This window comes from Opisthocomus hoazin, chromosome 27, assembly GCF_030867145.1.
Source record: "Opisthocomus hoazin isolate bOpiHoa1 chromosome 27, bOpiHoa1.hap1, whole genome shotgun sequence".
NCBI classification, from domain to species: domain Eukaryota; kingdom Metazoa; phylum Chordata; class Aves; order Opisthocomiformes; family Opisthocomidae; genus Opisthocomus; species Opisthocomus hoazin.
Genome location: NC_134440.1, coordinates 842,613 through 866,764, shown reverse-complemented (window position 1 = coordinate 866,764; position 24,152 = coordinate 842,613). Strand labels below are relative to the sequence as shown.

At 63.0% G+C, this 24,152-nt stretch overlaps 1 protein-coding gene across 3 annotated transcripts; it reads left to right on the top strand.

Moving 5' to 3' along the window:
- Positions 1-3,863: 3,863 nt before the first annotated feature.
- Positions 3,864-9,506, top strand: FAM174C (family with sequence similarity 174 member C). Of its 3 annotated transcripts, none has more exons than XM_075444375.1 (3): positions 3,864-4,134; positions 4,830-4,946; positions 5,534-9,506. In XM_075444375.1, exons 1-3 carry the CDS (start codon positions 3,875-3,877, stop codon positions 5,535-5,537), a joined length of 381 nt encoding a protein of 126 aa, XP_075300490.1. In that variant the 5' UTR covers positions 3,864-3,874; the 3' UTR covers positions 5,538-9,506. The 3 variants fall into 3 exon arrangements, with proteins under 3 accessions (XP_075300490.1, XP_075300488.1, XP_075300489.1); XM_075444373.1 differs by having other exon boundaries at positions 4,785-4,946; XM_075444374.1 differs by lacking the exon at positions 5,534-9,506 and having other exon boundaries at positions 4,785-4,950.
- Positions 9,507-24,152: the final 14,646 nt, after the last annotated feature.

Below are 24,152 nucleotides of genomic sequence, written 5' to 3'. Positions count from 1 at the left end.
CCTGTGTAGTACTTTTGCGGGGAAAAGTAAGAATACTCAATGGAGGCCAAGGCATGCAACAGAAATGTTACCTGGTGTACAGCCGAGTTAAAAGTAGAAAATGAACTAATGCTGTTCTGGCTGGGGAGGTGGACAGAGAGGGTGACCTGTATTTAAGGGCAAGTTTGAGGAAGAGATTTAATTGTCATTGTAACCTGGAATTAAGTGGCCTCATTACATTAAGTTTGTGTGTCTGCAAAACTTGGGTAGTGAAGCAGCTGCCTCTGAAGGGAGCTGTGGGATGAGCAGTTACAGAAACAAGGAGTCAGTGCTGGCACAGGACGGGAGCTGCTGCTGCCAGGTGAGATGGTGACAAATGCAACAGTCTCGTTTGCATTTAAATGCTAAAGCCTTTCAGCTTAAAAAATTATTTATTTCTGTACACATTAGTGTTGCTAAAACTGTTCTGCTGATGAAGGCTGGGGTGTGATGGTTCTGCTGCTCACAGAAGTGGCTGCAGGCTGCAGAGCTTCACATGCTGCGATCCCCAGCTGGGGCATGGGGCGCCTGGCCTGCAGCCGATGACTTCTGTGGTCAAGTACTTGGCTCAAGGTAGAGTTGCCCCAGGTGTCCCATCTCACTGAGGTGGTTATTTGTAACTCAAAGGCAAAATTTACAGTTTGGGTTCTAGGATCACTTGTGTTAAAAATGACTTTTGTCTAATTTGGGTATTAGGAGATTAACTTTGCTTTTTTTTTTTTTTGTCCTGGAATTTTCTAGTAGAGCAGCTTCCTCAGGTGAAAGCTGTTAGGTGCTGGGGGGTGAGAAGTGGAGCAAGACAGGTGTTGAAGCAGTACTGAGCTGTACTGTGATCAGGCTTCAGCAGGCTTTGGAAAGGCTGGTAAGAGATCTCTGGTAGGGAGTAACTGGTTTCACTGGTCTGATTCAGGCCAGGAAGGTGCCCTGTACAGGTGGGGCAGAGAATGAGCTGCCCAGGTGAGTGAGTAAGAAAGTGCAGTCTGAACAACTGGTCATTCTTCAAAACTTGGAGAACATTGACCAGTGACTGATGGGGAGCTGTGGAGTCGAACCAGCCCTGCTGGGGGGTGTGGGTGGGAAATGCAGCCTGAGGTGATGGGGGAAGGTCTCCAGCTGCAGAGATTCCTTTGTGGAACAGAATGGCTAATAAAAGCCCTAATGAGCAGATGTTGCCTTTTATTTGCAATGTCTGTGGTATTCTGCAGAGACTATTCTGTGCAGGATGGTTAAAACACCTGGGTTGTGGTGCTTAATTAAGGCTCTTGATTGCTGTTCTGTGAAGGGCTGTGATTTTTGTTGCCCTAACTTGCATCCAGGTGGATCCCAAACCTGTGGCTCGTTGGGCCTGACCCCTGGGGCTCGGAGTGCTGGTGCTGTAAAGAGGGGGTGGTGGGGTTTGAATCGCTCTGTGGAGGGGTGGAGAAGGCGTGGAGTGAGTGGATCCAAGTTTCCTTGCAGGAAGTTTGCACTCTGGTACTGGTGAAATATTTAACTTTGGTCCATTAACCCTTACCTGCTCTCCAGTAAACTGTAAAGGTACTGGGAGAATTTTGAGCCTTGTGTTAGCTGGAGTTACACCATAGGGATCAAACTTTGTGACCCTAACTCAGTTGGATTGGGGTTTTCTCCTGCCCACTTTCAAGTCCCATCTTTAAAACGGACCATCAAAAAGTTGAACTGGCCAAACTGCCCTTTTCTTCCTCTTCTGTACATGTGGATAAAAGTTAAGAGTGTTCTACCCAGCCCCTGTCTCATTCGCCTGGAGCGAAGTCAGGTGAGTGCTGGTCTGAGTTCCTCCAGCTGGTCCTTGACCCCAGCTTGTGTGCGCCACGGATCGTAAGAACCTGCGCAGTTCTGCGACACAACGCACTAAAACGGTAAAAGTCTGTGCCATCCAGGCTGTCCCCTTTGATCTGTCACACCTGTGTCCTGCTGCGCTGTGCTGTGGAGTGCCAGCAGCTTTGATGACGTGGGGTGCCGCTGCCCGGACCGACGGCTGGCGTGGGGCTCTGAAACGGGCGCTGCCGTCCCGAGACCCGCTGGGACCGTGTGCCTTGGCTCGGACAGGGTTGATGCATGTGCCCGATGCTGGTGAAAAATGAGCTCTCGTTCTCGCCTCGATCCTCCAAGTGCGGCAGCTCAGTAACGGGGAGGATTGACACTGCCGGAGGGGCTGAGCCCGGGGGATGCATTCCTGGCAGTTCTGACCAGAATGGGGCAGGAGACTGCGGTGTGGTTTGTGAAGGCACCGAGAGGGTTTCTGATGGTCTCCGTGACTCCTGCCCACCCTTTTTGCGTTAAAAGAACACACTAGATTGCTTTATCCTGCTTTTTTTCTTCCTTTAACTGATACTGCTCTGGCTTTTGGTTATGCTGTGCCGCACTTGAAGGGCAGTCTTTTAAAGCAGTGTATTACACAAAACAGTCTGCTCGTGCAGCCCAAGTGCCTTGGAAGAACCGACGTGGGTACTGTGCCCAGTAACGACTGCTCCAGCGTGGCTGAAGGGCAGGGCTGGCTGCGTGCTCCCCAGTCCACGCTGCAGAGCCTGGTCGCTGAGGAAGGCTGCGGTGCTTTGCCAACCTGCCGAGGCGTCGCTGCTGCTCCCGTGCTCTGCTGCAGAGCAGGCTTTCCAGAGCATGGTGGAGGCCTGGTGCTTAGCTGGTAATAACAAGCTAAATTAATGGGTAAAGGCAGCTTTAAAAACTTGTGCTCCTCCTTAGCAGTGTTTCTTGCTGAGGAGTCCCAGGCACAAAAGAATTTGGCAAGGCAGCGAGCAGGGGGCTTGCTCACCAGCCCCGAGGGCTCGCTGTGAGGAGCCAGGGCCGTTTCCCCCAGCGAGGAGCCCAGAAGAGCCCTGGGGGCACTCGTGCCTGCCGAGGGGGAATGGTTACCAAGCTTCCTGCCTGAAAACTACTTGTTCTTTTTTTAACCTTTCTCAAATTATCGAAGTGAACAGGGTTTAAAAAAAGAAACCAGCTGACACACTTCTGGGGGCTGTAGCTGGCAATTCCCCAGGGAGGGCTGTGCATGTTCATGGCGGATGATATTAAATACAAGGGTGGGAGAGAGTGAGAAACCTTTGCTGGTAAAAATGCAGTCGGGTGATGTTTGAATGAATTCAAACTGTAAATACAAAGCGTTATCTGAAAGACCTTCCTAAATAGATGCTTAAATGCAGGCAGAAATAATTAATAGGTGCCAAGATGGAGGCCTTGCTGGAGGTGCTGTTACCCTGGCATTGCTAATGACGGCGCTGCCTTCGTGATACGTTGCTGGGACGAGCCGAGGGCCCCGCTCGCTGCGGGGGCTGGATGCAGAGCCCGCTGCAGCCCGGGGGGAGGCCCCATTTCCCCGAACCCCCTTTTCTGGGTGCCCGGGCAGCTCGGGGCCTGCCTCGGGGGAGAAGCCGGCCCGGGCAGCGGAGCTGTGCTGCGGCCTGGCCGGGGGACGGAGCTCCTGGGGAGAACCCAGCCGGGGGTCAGACACGCTCGGAGTGCTCGGGTGTGGAGCAGCGCTCACCGCTGGCTGGGAGAGCGCCGTCACGGCGGGGGAATGGCGGCCCTGAGGGGAAAATGGCGGCCCTGAGGGAGGGCCTCTTGCTGTGAAGGGGGAGCGGCGGCCCTGAGCGGGGAATGGCGGCCCTGAGGAGGGGATGGCGGCCGCGGGGCGGGAGGGATGGCAGCCCGGAGGGGAAAACCGCGGCCCAGCGGCGGTTCGGGGCGGCCCGGAACGCCGCTGCCCCGGAACCCCGGGTGCGGCTCCGCCGGGCCCGGCCGGTGCCTGCACCGCGAGGCACCGTCCCGCCGCCTTCCTGCGCCCGCCCCGCCGCTCCGCTCCGCGCTGCCCGGCCCGGCCATGCTGCGGCCGCGGCCCCTCTGCCTGCTCCTGCTGCTCCTGCACCTCGGCCGCGCCGCCTCCCCCGCGCCCACCGCCGCCGCCCCGCTCAACGCCACGGAGCCGGGCAACGCGACGAGGCCGGGCCCGTCGGCAGCGGGGCGACCGCCGGGCTCGGGGCTGCTGCCGGGCTCGGGGCTGCCGGTGCTGAGGCGGGCAGTGTACGTGCTCAGCGCCCTCTCCTTGCTGGCCGCGCTCTATTTCCTCCTGCGGGCCTTCCGGTGAGTGCGGGCCGGCCCGGGGCCCCCCGGGGCCCCCCCAGCCCGGGCCTGGGGCTGTGCCCCCACCTGCCCCGGTCCCTCTCCCGCCCCCCCCCGGGCCTGGGGCCGTGCCCCCGCCTGCCCCGGTCCCTCTCCCGCCCCCCCCCCGGGCCTGGGGCCGTGCCCCCGCCTGCCCCGGTCCCTCTCCCGCCCCCCCCCCGGGCCTGGGGCCGTGCCCCCGCCTGCCCCGGTCCCCCCTCCTGCTCCCCCAGGGCCTGGGGCCGTGCCCTCGCCTGCCCCAGTCCCCCCTCCTGCCCCCCCCCGGGCCTGGGGCTGTGCCCTCACCTGCCTGGTCCCCCCTCCTGCCCCCCCCGGGCCTGGGGCCGTGCCCTCGCCTGCCCCGGTCCCCCCCAGGGCCCTGGGGTTGTGCCCCGTTTGCCTTAGACGACCCCCCACCCCCCCTGCCAGTCCGGAGTTGTGCTCCCTGTGCATCCCTCCGGCAGCCTGTGCGAAATGCTGCTGTAAACTCACACCACTGTTAATTAGCGAAGGTAATTAGCAGCACTAAAGCATCCCCCGGTCCCGCTGGTTTTGCCCTTTGGCTCCTGAAGGCCCGGTCTGGGTGCGGACGTGTCGCGTGTCAGCGCGCTCACCCTGCGCCTGTCCCTCAGCCCTAGGTCGGAGGGGCCCCGAAACGAGCGCAGAACTCATTCCAGGGTGAAGAAGCCTCAGCGGAAGAAGTACGGCCTTCTGTCGAGCTACGACGAGCACGTGGAGATGGCCTCGCTCGACAGCGACGAGGACACGGTGTTTGAAACGAGGAACCTGCGGCGGTGAGCGGGCGTGCTGCGTGTGCCTCCTTTCCTTGCGAGGGGCCGAGAGGCTCCTTCTCTAAAGACAGGGGAGCTTGGGCATGGATCCTATGACCAGATCTGCATAAATTAAATTTTCTTATGGTCTCTGCGCTGGCACGCAGACTTGATCTCGCCTTGCTTTATTTTTCTGACCAGGCGCACTGGCGCTGGGACGTACCCCGGTTTGTGTGGAGCCCCGCTTTGAGCCTGGGGTTTGGCAGGCCCGTAGGAGGGGGAGCCGGGCCCTGCGCCCGCTCTGAGCCTCCCTGCGTCAGGCAGGAAAACAACAACTCCTGGTTTTTTCAGTTTAGGGATTGCACCCAAGTCCCGTCGCAGCTAAAACTCGTGGTCCCGCTGGGGCGTCCGTCCCCGCTTGCCCAGCGCCGTGCTTCCACGGCGGGGGTCAGCGAGGGTGGTTCCTGTGGCGGATGTTGCCGTACCGCTGCGGAGGAGCGTTCCCTCGGCGCGGCTGGCCGGCCTCTCGCCTCGCCGGCTGTTGCGAGGCCGGCAGCGATCTCTCGCGTTGTACCTGCTCGCTCTGACGCTGGGTGTCTTTTTTTCTCCAGGTGATTTGGGACCGGTGGCACCAGCTGCACAGACTGACCGAGGGGATGCAAGTCCGGTGGAATCGCCTTACCAGTCCTCAAGTTTTACTTTTTATAATTGCTTATAATGACTATTAATTAACAGTACAAACGCTTCCATAGCTGGGGCAGGGGAAAGGGGACCAAACCTGTTTTCTTCGTGCACATTTGTGGGGAAAGGTGGAGCTGCGAGCTCACTGGTGCTGCGCTGGGCGCTGTTGGCCGCTGAGGGAAGCGCGGCTCCCGGAGGAGCGCTCGGCGTTGGAAACCGCGCTGGCCCCAAGCGCTGCAGCTGTGCCTGCTGGCCCGGCGGCATTTTACAGGTGCCATATCCCTCTCTGCTGGCTGCGGCGGGCAGCCTGAAGTACCAGGCAAGTGGATTCCTTCTGCAGGCTGGTCCTCTTCCTTTCGTGCCGGCTCTGTCATCGGCTCTGGTCTGGTGGGAGCTGGGAGAGCTCTGGGTGTCTGTTACCACTAGCGGTGGGCGTGGGTGCTGTCGTGGTAGCTCAGACAGAGAACAGGTTTGGGAGTGAGTTCGGTGCGTTGCTTTTCTTGTAGTGGCCGGGTTAGCAGGAGTCCTGCTTGGCAATGCAGGTCATGACACGGGTTTACAGAGCAAGGACGTGTTTACAGATGAAAGGTGCCGCTCGGCCCGAGGGAGCGTTGCTCCGGGAGAGCCGTCAGTGGTGTAGGCTGGGGGGCTGCGGGTGCTGCGGCGGTTCTGCCCAGCGCCGGTGGTGTGTTCACCGGAGGAGCCGTGACATCTGCCAAGCTGCTGGGTTTTGAGCCGCTGGCTCTGCCTGAGGTCACCTGAGGAACAGCCAGAGCACTGCGGTTCGAGCCGGAGAACCGTAACCGCTGGTGCGACGAGCGACCTGTCTCTGAGTGTCTGATGGCTGGAAAAAGAGGACCCAAACCCTGTGATTCTTGGACCGAGACCGCCCTGGCTCCGAAAGAATCTCTTTGTGAAGGGTACTGGAGTTTCGCTCCGTTTGCTGGTGGTACTCAAGCCGTGTCCCACTGTCAGCCCAGCGATCTGGGATGTCTCTGTGCAACGCCGTGTGTTGACATTTGGGTTTTGATTGTGTAGGACCAGATGTGAAGGTGTTAGAAGGTCATTGTTGGGTGGATCTGCTGCTAAAATGGTGAAAACTGCTTGCAAAGTGCTCCAGTTCGTGGCGCCTTGAAGCCTTGAAGGGAAGGCCCTGCCTTGAAGACTATGGGCGGTGCAGACCTGCACGCTGAAGTCCCCCTTCCACCCGAAGTTGGTAGTGCCTTCGTTAGGGGAGCCTGGGGGAGCCGCCCTGCAGGCCGGGGAGCTCCCTGCTTGGCCTTACCTGCAAGATGAAGATTGTGAACGTCTTTGGAGGAGCGGCTCCTGTCTGTTGGTTAGCGAATCCTCTGGAGACAGGGGGACAAAACTGACGCTTCACAAAAAGAGCGGGGCAGAAGGATACCCTTATCGAACAGCAAGGGCAAGTGGTTTCGCTGCGTGTCACCCACCTGGGAGCTCGGGGTCTCGCTGCTGCTCCGACTCCCTCGTGGGGCAGCTGGTGTGGTCCTGGTGCTCGCCCATGCCGGGGGCAGCGAATCTCGGTGCAGAGCGGGTGAGGTTTCCTGGAGAAACGTCACCCCAGGTGCTGGCAGCTCTGTCTTGCACACAGGCAAAAGATTTTTAAACATATATATATTTTTAGTAACGCTGTCATGTGAACACAGCACTTGTATGTGCCCTAATTTCGTATCATTTGTATCCTTTCATGCCTCTTTCAGGTGCTTTCTGCTTGTTTAGCTGATGCGGAGATGAAAGCGCTCGCTGCGTTCCTCGGCGAGGATGGCAGCAATGGCTACATCTGGCCGTTGCTGCCCCTTGGGTGAGCAGCGAGCTGGTTCGTTTGATTCCTGGTAGCGTATCTTCCTTGATCCTGCGCAGGCTGGCAGCTCTGTCCACATGCTGGCAGCTTGCTCTGCCTCTGCAGCTCCCTCTGCAAAGTTGTTTCTTGCCTCGTGCCAAAGCCGGGTGAGCCTGGCTGTGTTCCAGTCCGCTGACGTGCGCTGGCTCGGCGCTGTGACCGACACCTTCGCTGGCCTTTCTGTGTCCGAGTGATTAACTTGATCACTCTTTAGGCTCTGCTCTTCGTTGGACAGATGTGGTTCGTGATTTTGAAGCTTCCTTGCCCTGCAGGAGTGGATGATTTTTTTAACGCTGACAATTGAATGATTTTGATCAGAAAGGGGACCTCAAGCTGTAGGTCCTGCCATGAAAATAATTTGGATAGAATTTGATTTTGCTGTAATGGGTATTTAGAATTTGAGGAGGGAGAGATGTGGCAGGGTACAGCCAGAGCACATAACGAGGTCCCTGTCCTGGTACTGTGTAGGGAAACGGTAGTGGAGTCGAAGGCCTAGGAGGTGTAGCTGTGGACCAGTGTCTGTGCACCGCGTGCGTGCTTTCAGGGTCCTTCTGCTGGCTGGGGCGCGTTTCGTCGTGTGGAGAATGAAAACACGATTGTGGGGCTGTGGCGTAGCGTTGTTGTCGCTGTTGTTCCGATCCTGTTTTGGCTCGAGACAGGTCTGAGCTGCAGTCGGTGACCCTGTGTGGCTGTTCCCATTTCCCCGCACCGCGCCGCGTGCCTTGGAAGCAGCCGGCAGCCTGGGTTTGCCCCGTGCGGGCCAAGACGTTCCATTCCGTTCTGAATCGGTGTTCAAGGCGTTTTCGGAGAGGGGCTGATTACAGACCGGGGACTCCTTCCAGGACAGATCTGTCGCTCGGCGCAGCTGTTGCTGATCTCCGCTTCTCCTGGAGAATAAATGGGAGCTCTGGCAGCAGCTTCCCCTCAGCGACCGACGGCACAGAGCACGCGGGGCAGGCAGCGCGAGGCCAGGGCGTCCGCGGGAGGGGAGATCCCGCCGACAGCCGGGGCTGTAGCAGCCTTGCGGTAGGTTTCCGTCAGAAGGGAGCAGTTCGGTGGTTACGTCTGTTCCAGTTTCCGTTCCTTCGTGTGTATTTGATCCCTGTGTTGGCAGCCTGGTAGGTCTCTCTCCAGCGGTTAGAACTCCAAGTAGTTTTTCGGGATAGATTGGAATACACGGATGCAAACAGCCACACCTGCGCTCTGAGCGTGTGCGGCGGCTCCGGCCGGGGAGCTGCACGGCTGCAGCCGTGCCGGGCGGTGCTGGCACGAGTCCGCGCCGCTGCTCAGAGCAGCGTGTGTCTGTCCCTGCGCTGGCCGATGCCTCACCGGCCACCGCTGCACTTTTCTTTCTCCGGAGCGAGTCAGGGTGCTGCTGGGAGGCTCTCCGGGCTCCGGCTGCCCTTCACCGCCAGCCTGTGTGGGGCTCCTGCCGATCTCTGCCGAGAGGCTGTCAGAGCTGGGGCGCGGCGTGAGGAGGAGTGCGCAGCTCCCCACGACGCTGCGTGGTCGCCGGCCTGCGTGTGTCACGAGCGGCTGCTGCGGAGTTCGCCTGGAGCCGTCGCTGTTGGTGAAGCCAAAGCCTAATCGTGAAAGTTTACATAACGGCCTCCCTGACCTGCTTGGAGGGCTGTGTGGAATCCTCTGCGGCTGGCACGGGACCGCGAGGCCGATCTGGGCCGTCTGCTGGGGTGGAGGGGATTGACCGGGAGCAGTACGAGCGTCCGCGCTCCGTTGTTAGCAGCGGGCGTCTGCTCTGTCTCGTGTGTACGCGTGAGCGGGACGGGGACTGCGGAGTGAAGGTGCTGGGAGATGGCCCTGTGCTCTGAGCCGACGGCCAAGAAGTCAATAAAGCAGCACTGGAGTGCACCGTGTCGCCTGCGCTCGCAAGTGCAGGAGCTCGTCTTTCACCCTCCTGCTTGATTTGTTGACTTATTTTTAAATAGCAACCAGTCCTGCATCGATTGATTTGTTTTACTCCCGTTTACAGCGTCCCCCCTCCGTTGTATCGTGAAGCAAATGAAATAAAGCATTCCGTTTCACCCCGTTCCTCCGTGGCAGCGTGCTTGGCGCCGGTGCTCGGGGTTGTTCGGCGGGGCCGGCTGGCTGCCGCGCCGCGGGGACGGGGCCTGCACGGGGCCCTTGTGGGCTCAGCTGCCCCTGCTGAGCGTTGCCTTGCTCCCTGCCCGCGCTGCCAGCCCTTCGGGGTGTCACAGCCACGCCTCGCTGCCTCGCGCTCGCCTGCACTGATCGGCCCAGGGTTGGCTTCAGTTTTCTAAATTTTCCTCCCTTTCCTTTCTCCCTGTTCTTACGTCAATCCCTGGTCTAGGACAGAATCACAGAGTGGTAGGGGTTGGAAGGGACCTCTGTGGGTCATCTAGCCCATCTAGATCCAACTAGGCCATCTAGAAGACCAAGCAAAATCCCTGCGAGGGTGATCCCACCCTGCTGGGGTGCCAGGGAGGAGGGGCTGTCCCCCCCCCCCGGCTGGGGATGTCCTGGCCCCGCAGCGCACAGAATCAAAGCCTGAACAAAACCCAGGGCGTTCCCCGGTCCCGACATCCGCCTCCCGTCCGTGTCGCGAGGGAGGGTGGCTGGGCAGGCTGCGGTGGCGGGGGTCGGTGGCCGGGCCGGCTGCGGTGGCGGGGGTCGGTGGCTCCGCAGAGACGAGACGCCGAGTCCCCCGTGCCCGCTCTGCCGCCCTGCGCCGTGTCCTGCGTGCGGGAGGCTGCGCGCTCGTCCTGCGGCGTGGCCCCGCTCGGAGGCTCTCGCTCGCTCCGTGGTTTAACCCCGGTGCGCGGAGAGGGCAGGCCGGGAGCTGGCAGGGATCCCTGTAGATGGCACTCGCAGACCAGACAAGGGGCTGGTGGGCACGGCTGGCACCCGCTGAGGCTGGAGACGGATCCCGGGCAGAGCATCCCCGCACAGCGTCCCCGCAGCCGCCTGGGAGGAGGTGGACGTGCCCGCGCAGCGCTGCGGGGAGCTGCGGGTTTCGGGGCTGCTCTTGGGGAAGTGCTTTGCCTGGAGAAGGTTCCTCCCAGCTGCGGGTGATGCTCTCGCCCCCGGCTTCGCCTCGGCGGGTTGAACCCGGCCCTGTCAGCACTTGTTTGCAAAGGCTTTTATGGTTTGAAGATACCCTAGTGCGGCTGAATCGAGGGAGGGAAAGGCTTGTCTGTGCAGAGCACAGAGTTGGCTCGGGCCGGGCCAAGGCTTGGCTGAACCCCAGCAGGGCTCGAGCCTGGCCCAGAGTCTGCTCCCTTCCCCTTGAAGTCGCGTTTCCCAGCCCGCGTGCCCCCGGTGAGCGCGGCACGGCGTTGCACAGACACGTGAAAACCCAGCCCTGCCGCAGCAGCACCCGTCGGGCTGCACCTGGCTTTCCCCGGGGAGCGTGCCCCGCAAAATTAACCGCAGTGCTTAACGAGCTGATGGAGAGTGCCCGCCGCGGCAGCAGCACGGGCGGGAGAGCGTCGTGTCGGTGCGCGATGCGGGAGCTGCGAGGGGCTGGAAGCCGAGCGCTCGCTCATTTTCAGGCTCAGGGGGCTGGTAGCCCCAATTAGCACTAACGGCCGTGGCCTGTGCCTGCTGCGTGAGCTGCAGCTGTGTTGCCCTCCACACCCTTTTCCTGGCCCCTGCTCTGTCCCACAAGCTGGAGCTGCCACCTCTGCAGAGCAGAGGCTCTCGCTGAGGTCCCGGCCGGGGAGAAGCTCGGGCTGGCGCTGGCTGGGGTTCCAGTCACAGACGCACACTGGCAGCGTGGATCTGCTCTGAATTTATTTCAACTCAAGTGCTCTCGATGCTTTGGATGCAAATTGCCTTCCTTGAAACGGGACCTGCGGCCGTTTGCCGGGTGCTGGTAAGCTCTTCTGCTTTCACTCGCCGGCGTGCTGCCGCGGCGAGGCACCTCGCTGCCGTGCTCCGTGGGTGCGGCGTGACGGCCGCGGCGGGTTCCGGGCGGGAATCACCTCTCGGCTCTCTGCTGGCGGAGACCAGCGCTTTCCCTGCACTCAGACCTGGTTTTTAAGGAGAGTTCGTATAGAAATTTGGGGGTTTTGGGGTGTGTGTGGACAGCAGTCCGCAAGTTTTCCCGTCGCTGTGTGGGAGAAGGGACGGCCCAAGTTCCTCCGGTCGCCTGGGGAGGGAACGAGAGAGAAGCCGAGCATTTCGCTATGGGTAAAGCACGTTTCGTCTGTGGGTCTCGGAGTTCTACGTCACGGGAGTCGGTTCCTGCAGCACCGCGAAGCCGCTCGGCTGTGGCGGATGACGTTGTCGGCGAGCGCAGGTCCCCATCCCCGGGTGAGGGACCGCCCAGCGCACCCCGTTACAGGCACCGGGCTCTCGGTCCCCTTCCACGCGGCGTTCTGGGCCAGGCGGTGCGTTCTGCTGCTCGCCGTTCACCTGCGTCCCGCCGGCCACCCGCAATTTGATTGTGTAAAATGGGGAGAAATGAGGAATCTGCGTCACAGCGGGCTTGCGAGCAGCGCTTGAACCCAGCGCCGGGGCTGGGGCTGCCCGGCACGGTGCCCAGCAGCGAGAGGCAGCCCTGGATGAGCGAGGAGAAGAGGGTGGTCGCGGTCCGATGGCGCAAGCGTTTTGCTGCGTTGATTGCTCGCGCGCTGGCCGAGTGGCTCCAGGGATTCGGGGCGACCGTGCCTCGGGCGCGCGGCCTCCGTGCGCGCGCGGCTCTGCTGCGGCGTTCCCGAAGGCGCTGGCAGCATCGCTCCGGCCCCGGGGCTCTTTGCAGCCAACCTCCGGGGTCGTCTTCCTCGCCGAACGCTGCAGACAAGATGGCAGGCTCTGTCCTGCCGCGCTCCGGGGTGTGGGAGCGGCTCTGCGCGCGCGTCGCGCTGTTTGGCGAGGAAGGCAGGCGAAACCCTGCCGCAGAGCCTCCTCTGATGTCTCTGCTGTTCCCCTCAACAAAGCCCCTCCACACAACTAGCTGGGTTCTGTATGAAAAATTAGCTTTACTTAGCTGGCTTTTTGTCTAAATCCTTCTTCTGATCTGTGTTTTTTCCCCTGATGTGACGGAAAGGTGAAGGGAAGCGGCACTTCAGCCGCGAGAGCCGTTCCTTCAGAAACGTTGGTTGTTTTTGTTTTAAAAAATTTTCAAGGGGGCTTTGCAGGGGAGAATGGAGAAGAGTTTTCTTTTTAGGTTACGCTGGGGAATAGAAGTATAAAGGAAAGAAATGATCATAACTGTACTGGCAACAGAACAATATTTTTTTTCGAGTACCAGAGCTAATTGGAGAAGGAATTCACACAACAATTTTTGCAATCTAAGGATGAGTAAACATTAAAGGGGAGGCTGCGCTTGCGGCGCATGCTGATGGGCGGCCGCACGCCTGGAAGGGAGAAGATGTCCCTAAAATTAAATTGGAGCTGAACAACTCGGATGTTGCACTTTGGTGTTTGCTGCTTTACGTTGCCCGATCCACGGCGGCAGCTGCCGCCGACGTCCGAGGGCACCTGATGGGAGGAAGGAACCTCCCTGCGCCCACGAGCTGAGCTTGCTGGAGAACGGGGACGTCGTGCCCGCTTCGGTGGCAGCGCTTCCCCGGGCGGTGGGATCGCGGCGGCTCTGTCTGGAGCTTGTTTGCTTCAGCAGGGTTCGGAGAGCCCCGCGCCCAAGCAGAGCTGCTTGCAGCCAATTACCAGCAGTTTTAATTAACATCAGTTTGTGGGATGTAGGCAAACGGGGGCCGACGTGTTGGAGCACGTCACCCGATGGCCGGCGGCTGCGGGGGCTGAGAGGTTCGGGTCGTCGCTCCCAGCGCTGGCGAGCGGAGCTGAGCCGGCACCGACCCTGCGTGTGAGCGCACGCTCGCCTCGCTGGTGCCTCCGCACCCCCTCGCCTGCCGGAACCTTCTCCTGGTTTCGGGGTGTTTCCGGGCTGGCCGTGCTTCCGGAGCTGGGCGCAGCCCGCAGCGGCGGTCGCTGTCGGCGCGCGGGGATCCTCTTGCTCCCCGCAGTCGGAGCAGCGCTCCCGTCTGCCGGTCAATAAGAGCCCGGCCCGGGGAGCGCTGGGAGTCGCGGGTTTTGCGGCTGGCGGAGACCGTGGCGTTCGCTGTGCTCGGCCTCCCGCAGAGCGCCGGTGGTTCGTGCGTTTGTGTGTGCGGGGAGACTGGAAGGGTTCTCGTGGAAGGGACGCCAGCCTTCGTCTGAGACGGCGGGGTGACGGAGCGCGGGCTGCGTCCCTGGTGCGCCGCTGGTGTGGCCTGGTGGCGAATTACTCTCGCTCTTTTAAAGAACAAAAAAAACCCTCACGTACTTCAAATAACGGTTTGGTCGTTCGCCCTGAGCTGGGTGCACGCTCCCCTCTCTCTGATGGGGGGGTGGAAATACGGCGGCTGGCAGTGAAAACCCCGATGGGCACCAACGCCGTGAGCGAGCCGTGGGGGTTTCGGGGCGGGGGGCCCACGGAGCTGCTTTACCCCGAGCCCCGGGCAGGGCTGTGGGGTGGCTTTGTCCCAGCACTGCCTCGCAGCGGGGCTGCTCCGCGGACGTCCCGGCGGAGGGCGGCTCTTCCAGCGAACGCAGCTTCGCACTCAGCCCGGGGCGTTCCTGCCAGTGCCCAGCGTGGTCCTTGGAGCCGGCCGCCCGCCTCGACGCCTTCGAGCTCTCCGCAAAGCTGTCCCCGCCGTCCCCTGCCCGCAGCTGCTGTCGCCCCGCTCCGGAGCACCCGCGCTCCCCGGGAAGGCTGCGCGGTCGTCGTTTGCTCCTTCCGCCTTTGCGTGCGTCACATCCAAACCCTGCTCCTCGCTGCGCAGCGGGTCGGAGCCGGAACCCCGGGGCCAGCCGAGGACATCCCCGGGCGGCAGCTCCCTGGGGGGAGGCTCGGGGGGGACGACAGGGGGTCTGCTGGGGAGCCTCGCCGTGTGACGGGGGTCTCGGAGGAGACGAGCAGAGCTCCGGCGGTGCGGCGGGCGTTGTGTGCGGCCGCAGGCACAGCGGGGCCTGGCCACGCGTTGGTTCCAATTCTCTGCTCCCAGGGCGTATTCTGATCTCTTTTTTGTGCCGCTGTTATTTTAATCTGCTTTTCTCTCACATCTGACTCCCTCTTGCTAAAGAGGGCAGAGACGTGTTAGGTTTCTGCCCTTTGTGATATAAAGCAAAGGCTCGAGATGCTGCTTTTTTCTTTCAGCAGTGGAGGGTTTTATCCGCGCTGTAACTTTAGCTTCTCCACAGTCATCGTTTTGGCTTCTCGACTGGCGTGGGTGAGCGCGCTGAGGAGGTTTCTGTGTTCGTTAGAGGAAGGGAGGCCTGCGTGTCCTTAACGAAGGTTCCCGTTCCTCTCGCACATGCGCGTGCAGGTACGAGCTGGTGGCTCAGGCCAGTTCAGAAAGTGGTGTTTGAACCCAGATAACTTTCTTCCTCCATCTGAAGCCGGCAGGAACGTCCCTGTTGCCCGCTCAGACTTTGGGCCGCGGTGTTCGCTACGCACCGCTCCGGGGGAGGACCTGTTCCCGGGAGCACGCGAGGCCCCCGCCAGCAGCCCGGTTCTGCTGGGACCGTGCAGACGCAGCCGGAGATGGCCCTTTCCCTCCAAAGCGTCTTTTCCACGTAGACAGTAACGTGTGGGGACCCTTTTTTAAACGAAGGAAGGATTCAGGCACAGCGAGGACTGATGTGCCAAAGGGCGTCCAGGGAAGCGCTGGCAGATCAGAACACCGGAGCGAGATCCTCGGGTCTCAGCCCGCGTCTGCCCCGCCACCATTTGTCTTCCCTGCTCTTTGGCTGCCGGCAGCATCGTACGGGGTAACCAGGACTCGGATTTCCATCTCTTAAAAGCAGCAATTTGAGGAGCGATCCCGGGGAGCGCAGCTGCCGGCTGCTCCTCGCCCACCTCCCTTCCCCTCCTGTCCGCAGGTCGCTGCCGCGCAGCTGAAGACGTTTTTCTCCCCCTTTCTCCATCCGCACGCGCTCCTTTTAGAGGCTCTTTGCTCTCCTCGCTTTCCCACAGCTCAGAGCCGTTCTCCCAGCTTCAAAAGGTTTACTAATTACCCTAATGAGGTCAGGAGAGACCAAACGCTTCTGTGACTTAAAGCAGGGGTGGGAGGGGGGAAGCATCTCGGCTGGTGCCTACGCGGAGGCGTCTGCGGGAAGGTAGCGTCCCTACCCCTGCTCCTTCTCCCCCACCTTCCCGTCTCCAGCAGAAAAAAGATGTGGACAGAAGGTCTCCAATGTATCAAACAGCTTTTAAAAAGAAATTCCTTTTGCCTGTCAAAAGAACAAACAGATACACCAAAAACTGTCAGAATTAGTGTTGGAGTAATTGCAGCAGCTCTCCAAGGTTAATGCTCCATTAGCGAACAGCTCTCATGCAGCTAAAAGCCAGGACGAGACAGGTTGTCAAAGGCTTGCTGGAGATTAAAGAGCTGCGCTCCCCGCCGAAACTCTCCGGTGGATGTTGGTGGGAAGGGGAGGGAGGGGGGGGGTCGGGGGGATGGAGGTAGCGCCAGCCGTGGTCGTGCTGCCGGGGCAGGAGCCCGACCCGGAGCGGGAGGAATGGTTTCCAGACCTCGGCGAGGTCCCTGCTCCCTGCTCTCTGGGTTTGCAGCGTCCGCTCTCATTCAGACACAAACCCTGTGGCCTGCTCAGGCCAAGCTTCGAAGCGTGTCCCGAGGGCAGCGCCAGCCCGGACACAGCGCGGGGCGGGAGCCAGCCCGGGTGGTCCCGGCTGGGGACACGCTGGGGGGCAGCGGGGCTGGGGGGGAGCGGGGCTGGGGGGGAGCAGGGCAGTGGGGCTGGGGGGCAGTGGGGCTGGGGGGGAGCAGGGCGGGGGGCTGGGGGGCAGCGGGGCTGGGGGGGAGCAGGGCGGGGGGCTGGGGGGCAGCGGGGCTGGGGGGGAGCTGGGCGGGGGGCTGGGGGGCAGCGGGGCTGAGGGGGAGCAGGACAGGGGGCAGTGGGGCTGGGGGGCAGCAGGGCTGGGGGGGAGCGGGGCTGAGGGGGAGCAGGATGGGGGGCAGCGGAGCTGGGGGGCAGCGGGGCTGGGGAGCAGGGCTGGGGGCAGCGGGGCTCGGGGGGAGCAGGATGGGGGGCAGCGGAGCTGGGGGGCAGCGGGGCGGGGGGCTGGGGTGCTGGGGGGTGCCGGAAGCCCTGGCAGTTCAGGAATTGGCTCAGCCGGGTGTCGCTGGGCTCGGCGGGGTTCGCAGCGAGCGGGGCAGCGCTTTTCAGTGGAACTGGGGCCCGACTGCATCGCCCGGGCCGGTGCGAGGCTCGTTTAAACAGAGCTGACCTTGGTGTTCCGTTTGTGCAAGACGGGCAAACCGCGGGGACGTCGGGCGAGGCAGCCCCCTCCGTGCCCCGCACACCGCGCTGCCCGGGGAGGCGAGGGCGCGACGGCCGCCGCGGCAGCTCCTGCGCCGGGGGACGCGGGGTTCGGCGTCTCCCCGCGAGGCGGTGACCTTTCCCGGTGCCTGTGGAGCCGAGCTCGGGGTTTTCCTGCCCGTGAAGCAGAGCTTTGCCTGGGAGCGGCTCGCGCATGGCGAGGGCGCGTGTGGAGCGCCGAGGGAGGCGGTTCGGCCGGCGCAGCCGCGCTGAGCACCAGCCCCGGCCATTTCCATCGCAGCTGCCCTGCGTGTAAGCAAATTCCCGCTCCCAGCAGCCAGCGGCTCCCGCTGCCGCGCTCGATCTGACCGCGGACGGGGCTGGCGCGGCCGCGCTCTGTGTCACGGCCGTCGCTGCCATGGAGCCGTCATGGCGGTGTTATGATAGCGCCCGAGATCCCTGCCAGGAGCAGCGCTTTGTCACGCTGGATGCTCTGCGCGCAGATGCCGAGCGCCGGTCCCCACGCCGCGCTGCGGCCGCCTGGGCTGGAAAGGCTGAGGAGAGAATGGAAAAGGGGAGGAAAAAAATAAAGGGGCGTGAGGCTGAGCCTCGCCGAAGGGGCTGGCGGGGGAGCTGGGTGGTCCGGCAGCACCCGGGCCCGGCCGGGGCGATGGCTTTCTCCTGCCGGAGCCTCGGCCGTGGAGGAGACGCAGCCCCGAGCAGCCCCATGTCCCCTTGTCTGCACCCCCCAACGCGGGAGCGGGGTCCCCAGCCCGGGGGGCAGCTGCGCCGCGGCCGGCCCCGCGTGGCCACGGGCCGCTTGCCGACAGGGAGCAGCGGGAGGCGAGTTCTGAGCGGCTTGCGAGGGGCCGGCGTGAGAGGCCTCTTGGAAAGAGCAGCCGTGAGCGGGGGAGACGAGCAATGCCCTAATTGCAGAATTAAACCTTTCCTGTTCTGTTCTTTTCCCATCCTGATACAATTTGTAATGATTAGACCCGGGGTGCGGCGCAACCAGACGACGCAAGTCATCTGTACAAGAGCAAAACAGGGCTCCTGCACAGACCCTGTCTCTTTATTAAGTTGATTTGCATTCATAATCTTCATTTGCCGTTATTATTTTTCCCCCTTGTGCTTAGTGAGCTGTATTAGCATAAAGTCCCTTTTTTCTTGTTTTCTGTTCATGCTCAAGGTCAGAGACTTAGCGAGACACCGACGAAAACAATCTCTTCCTCACCCTCTTTTAATTCTTTGCAGAAACATGTCCTGGGGATTTTAACATAACAATTGCTGGAAGAGGAGGGGGGAGCCCTGCCCAGAGCCCCTCTGTGCGGGGAAGGGGGGCTGCCCAGAGCAGAGCCGCAGGTCCCGGAGCAGCGGGCACGGGGGAAGCCCAGCACCCGTCCCGCCGCCTTTCTCTTCCGCGGGAGAGCTGGCCGGGTGACGGCCGGACCGCGATGCGGGGGCTGCCGGGGGCTGCGGGGACAGCCCAGCCCCCAGCACCCCGGCTGCACCCCGCTCTGGGGGGGGGAGCAGGGCTCCAGGGTCCGTCTCAGAGCTTGGGAGCGGACAGAGGTTCTTGGGAGGGGACGGACGTTACCAGTGGGAGACCCAGGTCCTCTTGGTTCTGCCATGTCAGTTCGCCCCGTGAAGCCAGACCCCCCGCTTCCTCGCCCCCCACTTCCTCGCCCCCCTCTTCCTCGCCCCCCGCTTCCTCACCCTCGGAGCCAGGAGCATCGGTCCCAGGCTGAGTTCTTGGGACAAGGAGGACAGCGGAGGCAAAGGCTCTGGTTTCACCATGGTTGGAAGGTTAAATGAGGAGGGGAAAAAATCTTCCGCCGCTCACCTGGGGCAGCCGCTCTCGCTGGCCCTGGGGCAGCCGGGCACCGGCCGCTTTTCGGGCTGGTTTCCAGCTCCTGCGCTGGTCTGATGCTGTGTTCGGAGCCTGGCCCGTGGGACGGGACGGAGGGGGACCCGTGCTCTGCCCCGCACGAGCCGGGTCCTTCTGCACCCTTCATCAGACGCCGAAGCGTCGGTGGAACCGGGCATGGAGGGACCAAGGGGTTGGCGGTTGCTGTCGATGCCGGTGGGGACGGAGAGCGAGGCGCAGCTCGAGCTGTGCTGATTTTAACCTGGATAAACCCGTGTGAATCCCGGGTCTCGGGCGAGCCCGGGGAGGGAGGCCGCTTCCCGGGAAGGCTGGCGCGGGGCTGGGTCGTGGCAGACGGCGGCTGCTGCTGCTCCTGGCCCAGCGCTCGGCCGGGAGCGGGGAGGGATCGGCTCCGGAGCCGCGAAGCACCCGACGGCCGGGCTGGGAAGGCTGGCGAGAGCTGAGCTATGGCTGTTGTCTGGCGCTGCGAGCGGGTTTGCTGTGCGCAGAAAGATGTCTGACTTTACAGAATTGGTGGCTTGCTTTTTTTCCCGAGGATGCTTCAGGGCTTTCAGCGCTCGGAAGCAACGTGAGTGTTTTCGTGCCCCTTTAATGCTTCACTAAACAGCTGGAGATGCTGCTGCTTAATGCCCCGGTAACGCACAGGATGCTCTAGAGCGGAAAGAGCAGACGAGGGAAAGGAGGGCGATGGAAAAGGAGAAGAAAAGAGCCTGCGAGGAGAGACAGACCCAGGGAGAAGTCATCTTCTCCCTTTCTCTCTCCGCACACGCCCAGTCCTCGCTGCTGCGAAGGCATCTGGGTGCTGAGGGTCCCCGCCGGCTCCTGCTGCTCCTCCGGCCCTTGCCGGGCTCTGTCCCGCAGCCGGGCGCAGGTTGCAGGGGGGGAAGGTGGTCCCAGGGCTGCTGGAGCGCGGCACGGGCCCTGGCTCTGCTTTGGGCCCTGGGAGGGGACGCTGGGGGGGTCGCCAGCCTTCTCTGACCTCCGTCTCGGTCTCTGGTGCGCGCGGTGGGGCCGGCACCCGTCTGGTGGGAGCCTCACCGCCCGCGCTCTGCGTCCCGGCTCACTGTCCCCGCCGTGCGTGGGTTCCCCGAACAGACGCTAAACCAAGGCAGAGGACAAGGGCAGGGGGAAAGAGAGAGACTGAAAGTTTCAACCCGACAAGGCAAAGTTTGGGTCTCCTGCCGCCCGGCGCTGAGGGGAGTCGCGGGCTCGCCGGTTGTTAATTCAAGTCATTAAATTTCCTGCACTCTGTGTATCGCTCCCCGGCACCGCTTGCCCTGCCCGTTTGATCTGTAAGTACCAAAAGTACCGCCTCGGGCTGCGACATCGGCATCCTCGGTCGCCATAGGAACGGGAGTCGGGGCTCCCCCGCGCCCCGCTCCCCCGGGGCCCAGCTCCGGGGGCTGCGCTCTAATGAGCCTCTGAAGTCGGGTTTATCAAGGCCGGGCGACACGGCCCCCAAGGCCGGCGCGCGGCGCGGCGGGCTGCTGCCAGCCTGAAAGGGAGAGTTTCTGTCTGAGCCAGGAAGCACAAAGGCAGAGGTTATTGGTGTCAAAGAACTTGCAGATTGGGAGGCTAAACTGCTATTACATTTTTCCTAGCGGAGGGGAGTTCAAAACAGGGAGGAGGGAAGGGGAGAGCTGCGGCGGGGAAGGCGCAGGCTTGGAGCCGGGGCCGGTTATTGCCAGGATGGGAGGAAGAGGAGGAAGATGATGGAGACGTCTGCAGTGGGGAGGGCGGGGGGCTGAGGCGCAGGGCGTGACTCCGTGCTCTGCCCCTGAGGTGTGGTAGGACCCCGGCTGCTGGCAGGGACGGGCTGCAGCCCTCGGCTTCCCACCTGTAAAACGGGGACGTCAGTCGGTGCGGCCCCCCAGAACCCCCCTTCGGCGCTGCCTCGGCTGAAAACTCCCCGTGGGGAACTGACCCATCTGTCTCTGGGGGGGTTTCCCAGGGATACCCCACGCAAGGGCCCGTATCCAAACAAGTCTTTATCCAACTCCCATCGAGCGCCTTCCCCAGCTGGCTCTGGTCGGAGGGGACTTTCAGGGGACCCAGCAAACCCCACGACAGCTTTCCTGGGCCCGCAGAGCGGGAAGGGAGATGCCAAGGTGAGGAGTGACTGAGCCGGGAGCAGGGCCGTGTCCCTACTCTGCCGCCCCGGCTCTGTGGGGCAGAACGTGGGGGTCTGGTCCCGCTGGACCCCCCAGACCAGAGCCCCGGGGCTGTGCGTGCGGTGCGGCTCACCGTGGGTCTGGTCGCTCGAGCCCCGGGGTGTGAGGGCGTGCGGCCGGCACCCGACGGGTGCTTTTGGAGAGCGATGCGGTGGGCAGCGTGCAGGCGGCTGGCTGGGCTGCGGGACGTCCCGGTGCAGCCCGGGGTCTCCTCTGGAGATGCCTCTTGTGCTCAGGACGCGGGCGATGTCGGTGCCCGTGTGGGAGGGGATCGCCCGCACCGGAGCAGCTCGGAGCTGCGTGAGGGCAGAACAGCCCGGCTCTGGCTGCCGTGTGCCGGCGTCGTCCCCGCTCGGGGCTGGGGAGAGCAGTGGGGGACAATGACCTTCCCTGAAAACTGGGTATTTGAGGCACAGCCTCTGGGCACAGCTCCCTGCACGGACCTCCACGGCCCTGCCCGTGGTGGCCCCGGGCATGGCTGCGGCAGCCACGCTACCCGGTGTCCGCAGCGGCGGGTGGCACGTCCCTCCGGGGCATCGAGCCGCCCCGGCGACTCTGGAGCCGCCACAGCAGCTCTGTCCCGGGGCACGCCGCGTCCGAAGGCAGCTCCGTCCCGGGGCACGCCGCGTCCGAAGGCAGCTCCGTCCCGGGGCACGCCGCGTCCGAAGGCAGCTCCGTCCCGGGGCACGCCGCGTCCGAAGGCAGCTCCGTCCCGGGGACATGGCCCCAGGGCCACCGCTCGGCCCCGCTCCCGGGCGGGATGTGCCGGAGCTGCCTGCCTCCCCGCCGCAGCACCCGCTCCTGCTAATTGCTGACAGTTATTTACTGTAAAGACAGGAGCACACGCACCACCAGCTCTGACAACTCGTGTCAAAACCCCGCAAGAAACTGTATCTTCACGTCTTTATTTATTTCCCTGCTTTTTCCTAAACAGATCTATTTCCTCTCCCCGTCCGGCTGCGGCGTTCCCGCCGGCGGGCGCGCGGTGCCGTGGGGGTCCCCTGCCCCGAACCCGTCGCGGCTGCTGCGGGGGGAGCTGCCCCCTGCCCCCCCGCCGCGGTCCATGCCTGGCTGGGCGCTGACGGACGGGCGCAGACCCGCGCACGGCGCATCCCGCCGCCCGCCTGCCTGTTTATCCGCTGCCTCGCAGCCCCTCGATGTTCGAACATAATTGGTTCTGCTCGGAGCGGCGAACACCGATGTGCGACGCATCGCTGAGCCCTAAACGGCACCTACACGCAATTAAAGTAATTGGGCGCCTACCTAGCTCTGATTTCAACCCCCTCTGTCGCTTTTCTCTCTTCATCTGCTTTCTCTTCGTCTTTTGTTCCGTCTCGGCAGCCCCTGGCGTGCCTGCCCGCCCGGCTCCTCCCGAGCCCGGTCTCCGGCTGGCGCGGCGATGCCCCATGGCCGCACCGCTCGCCTCGGCCTCGGCACCGGTGCGGACGGGGTTCTCCAGCGCGGGAGAGAGATGAGATTCCAGCCCAGGCCCATGAATATAATGAAGGCCCCAGGGACAGTACCAGCTCCTTGGTTAAAAATGATGCTGTTATATTTAGACAAGGTAACTAGAGGCCCCTCCGGACAGCGAGGAGCACAATTTTTTGTTTAATGATTCCATAATCTGATATAATATCGGGCCTGTAAGACATAATGAAGACCTGGGGGAGTTTACATCTTTGCAGCATTAAAGGGCCTCTGCTCGGGGACACAGGCAGGTGGAGGTTTGAACTTTGATGCAGTCAAACATGTTTTTCTCTGGATTTGTTTGACATGATGGAGAGGGAACCCAGCCGCCGCGGGGAGACGGGAAAATGGCTGCGAACGCAGGAGCGCTTCGACCCAGCCCAGGCAGCTGGGTCGCCTGCACCGAGGGTGGGTGCTGGGAGAGCCTGGGGTCCCGTCCGGGCTCTGCGGACGTGGTCGCGGTGGGCGTCGGGCGGCAGCGATGGCTCCGGAGCCGGACGGCCGAGCCCCGCTGCAGGGCAGAGCGAGGGGAAAGGTGCAGCCTCGTCGGGAGAGTGAGGATGCTCCTACCGCGGGGCAGCGCGGGTTTTGGCAGACACCTGAGGTGGAGTTTGAAGTGGTTTGGGAACTTGCAGCCCTGCCCGGGCGTTGCCGTGCCTGCGCTGCTGCTGGCGGATCGCCCTGGGAGCGGCGTCGCCGGTGCCGGAGGTGCCGCGGCTGGGCAGAGCCGCGCTGACCTCCTGAAGGCTCGGCACGGCGGGGCGACGGTTCGCCCGGCTACAGCCCACCGCTGCCCCGGGGGAAGCCCGGGCCGACCCCTCGCAGCCCTCCGGTGAGCGGTGATCTCGCACCGAGCCCGGGAGCGCACGCCGGGGGCTGATGGGACCCCCGGGAGCGCACGCTGGGGCTGATGGGACCCCCGGGAGCGCACACCGGGGCTGATGGGACCCCCGGGATAGCACGTTGGGGCTGATGGGACCTCTGGGATAGCACGCTGGGGCTGACGGGACCGAAACTGCGGGGAACGTGCCTGCAGCAGAGCCTGCACCCTGCTGTCTGAGCTGGGCGATGGCGGGGCGAGGGGGGCTTGGTGGCTGCCAGCCCACGGGGGTGACGTTTGCCCTAAAGGCACAGCGACGCTGAGCATCTCCGGGACTGGCACCCCCAGTAAATCCCTCCTGCGTCCATCCTGGAGCAGATCCTCATCCGGAGGGCTCGTCCCCCATCCCAAGGGACCGGAGGCGATGCCTGGGCGGGTGCCGTTGTGTCTGGGTGAGGAGGAAGGCGCCGGTGCGGGGCTGGGTGCGCTGGGGCCTTCCCCGGTGTGTGCACGTCTGGGTTCCAGCGCCGGGAGATAACCTCATCCCAGTTAGGCTTGGCGAGCGCTGGCGGAGTCCTCCCCTGGGAGCCGGCGCGCGGCGGGGGGTGGTCTGCAATGAATTCCGATCATTCCAGCACAAAGGGAGCTTCCAGGAGCGCTCGCCACAGAAAATATGAGGGTCGCTGCCCTATCGTCCCTCGGAGACGTCCGTCGCAGCTCAGTGATTCCCGGGTGCCAACAGGCAGGCAGCCCCGCGCGGGCAGAGCCGGCCTCGCCTTCCCCGGCGCGGTTCTTCCCGGAAAATGCCTTTTCAGCCAATGCGCGGGGTTTGACGCCCTGCTCGGGGCGGCGTTCGCCCGCGTTACCCGCACGAAGCGGGGTGCAGCCCGGCACGGGGCGTTGCTCTGCGGCGCCGGGTCCCGTTGCGCCCCGGTTTGTGATTCACCCGCGGCGCAGCCGCTCCTCGGGGGTCCCGGCGGGGACGTGGGGACCCTGCAGCGACGCTGCCGCGAGCGGGGGACGCCACGGCCTCGCACCGCGCCGGAGGGCAGCTCGGCCGGGAGCCGGGGGACGAGGC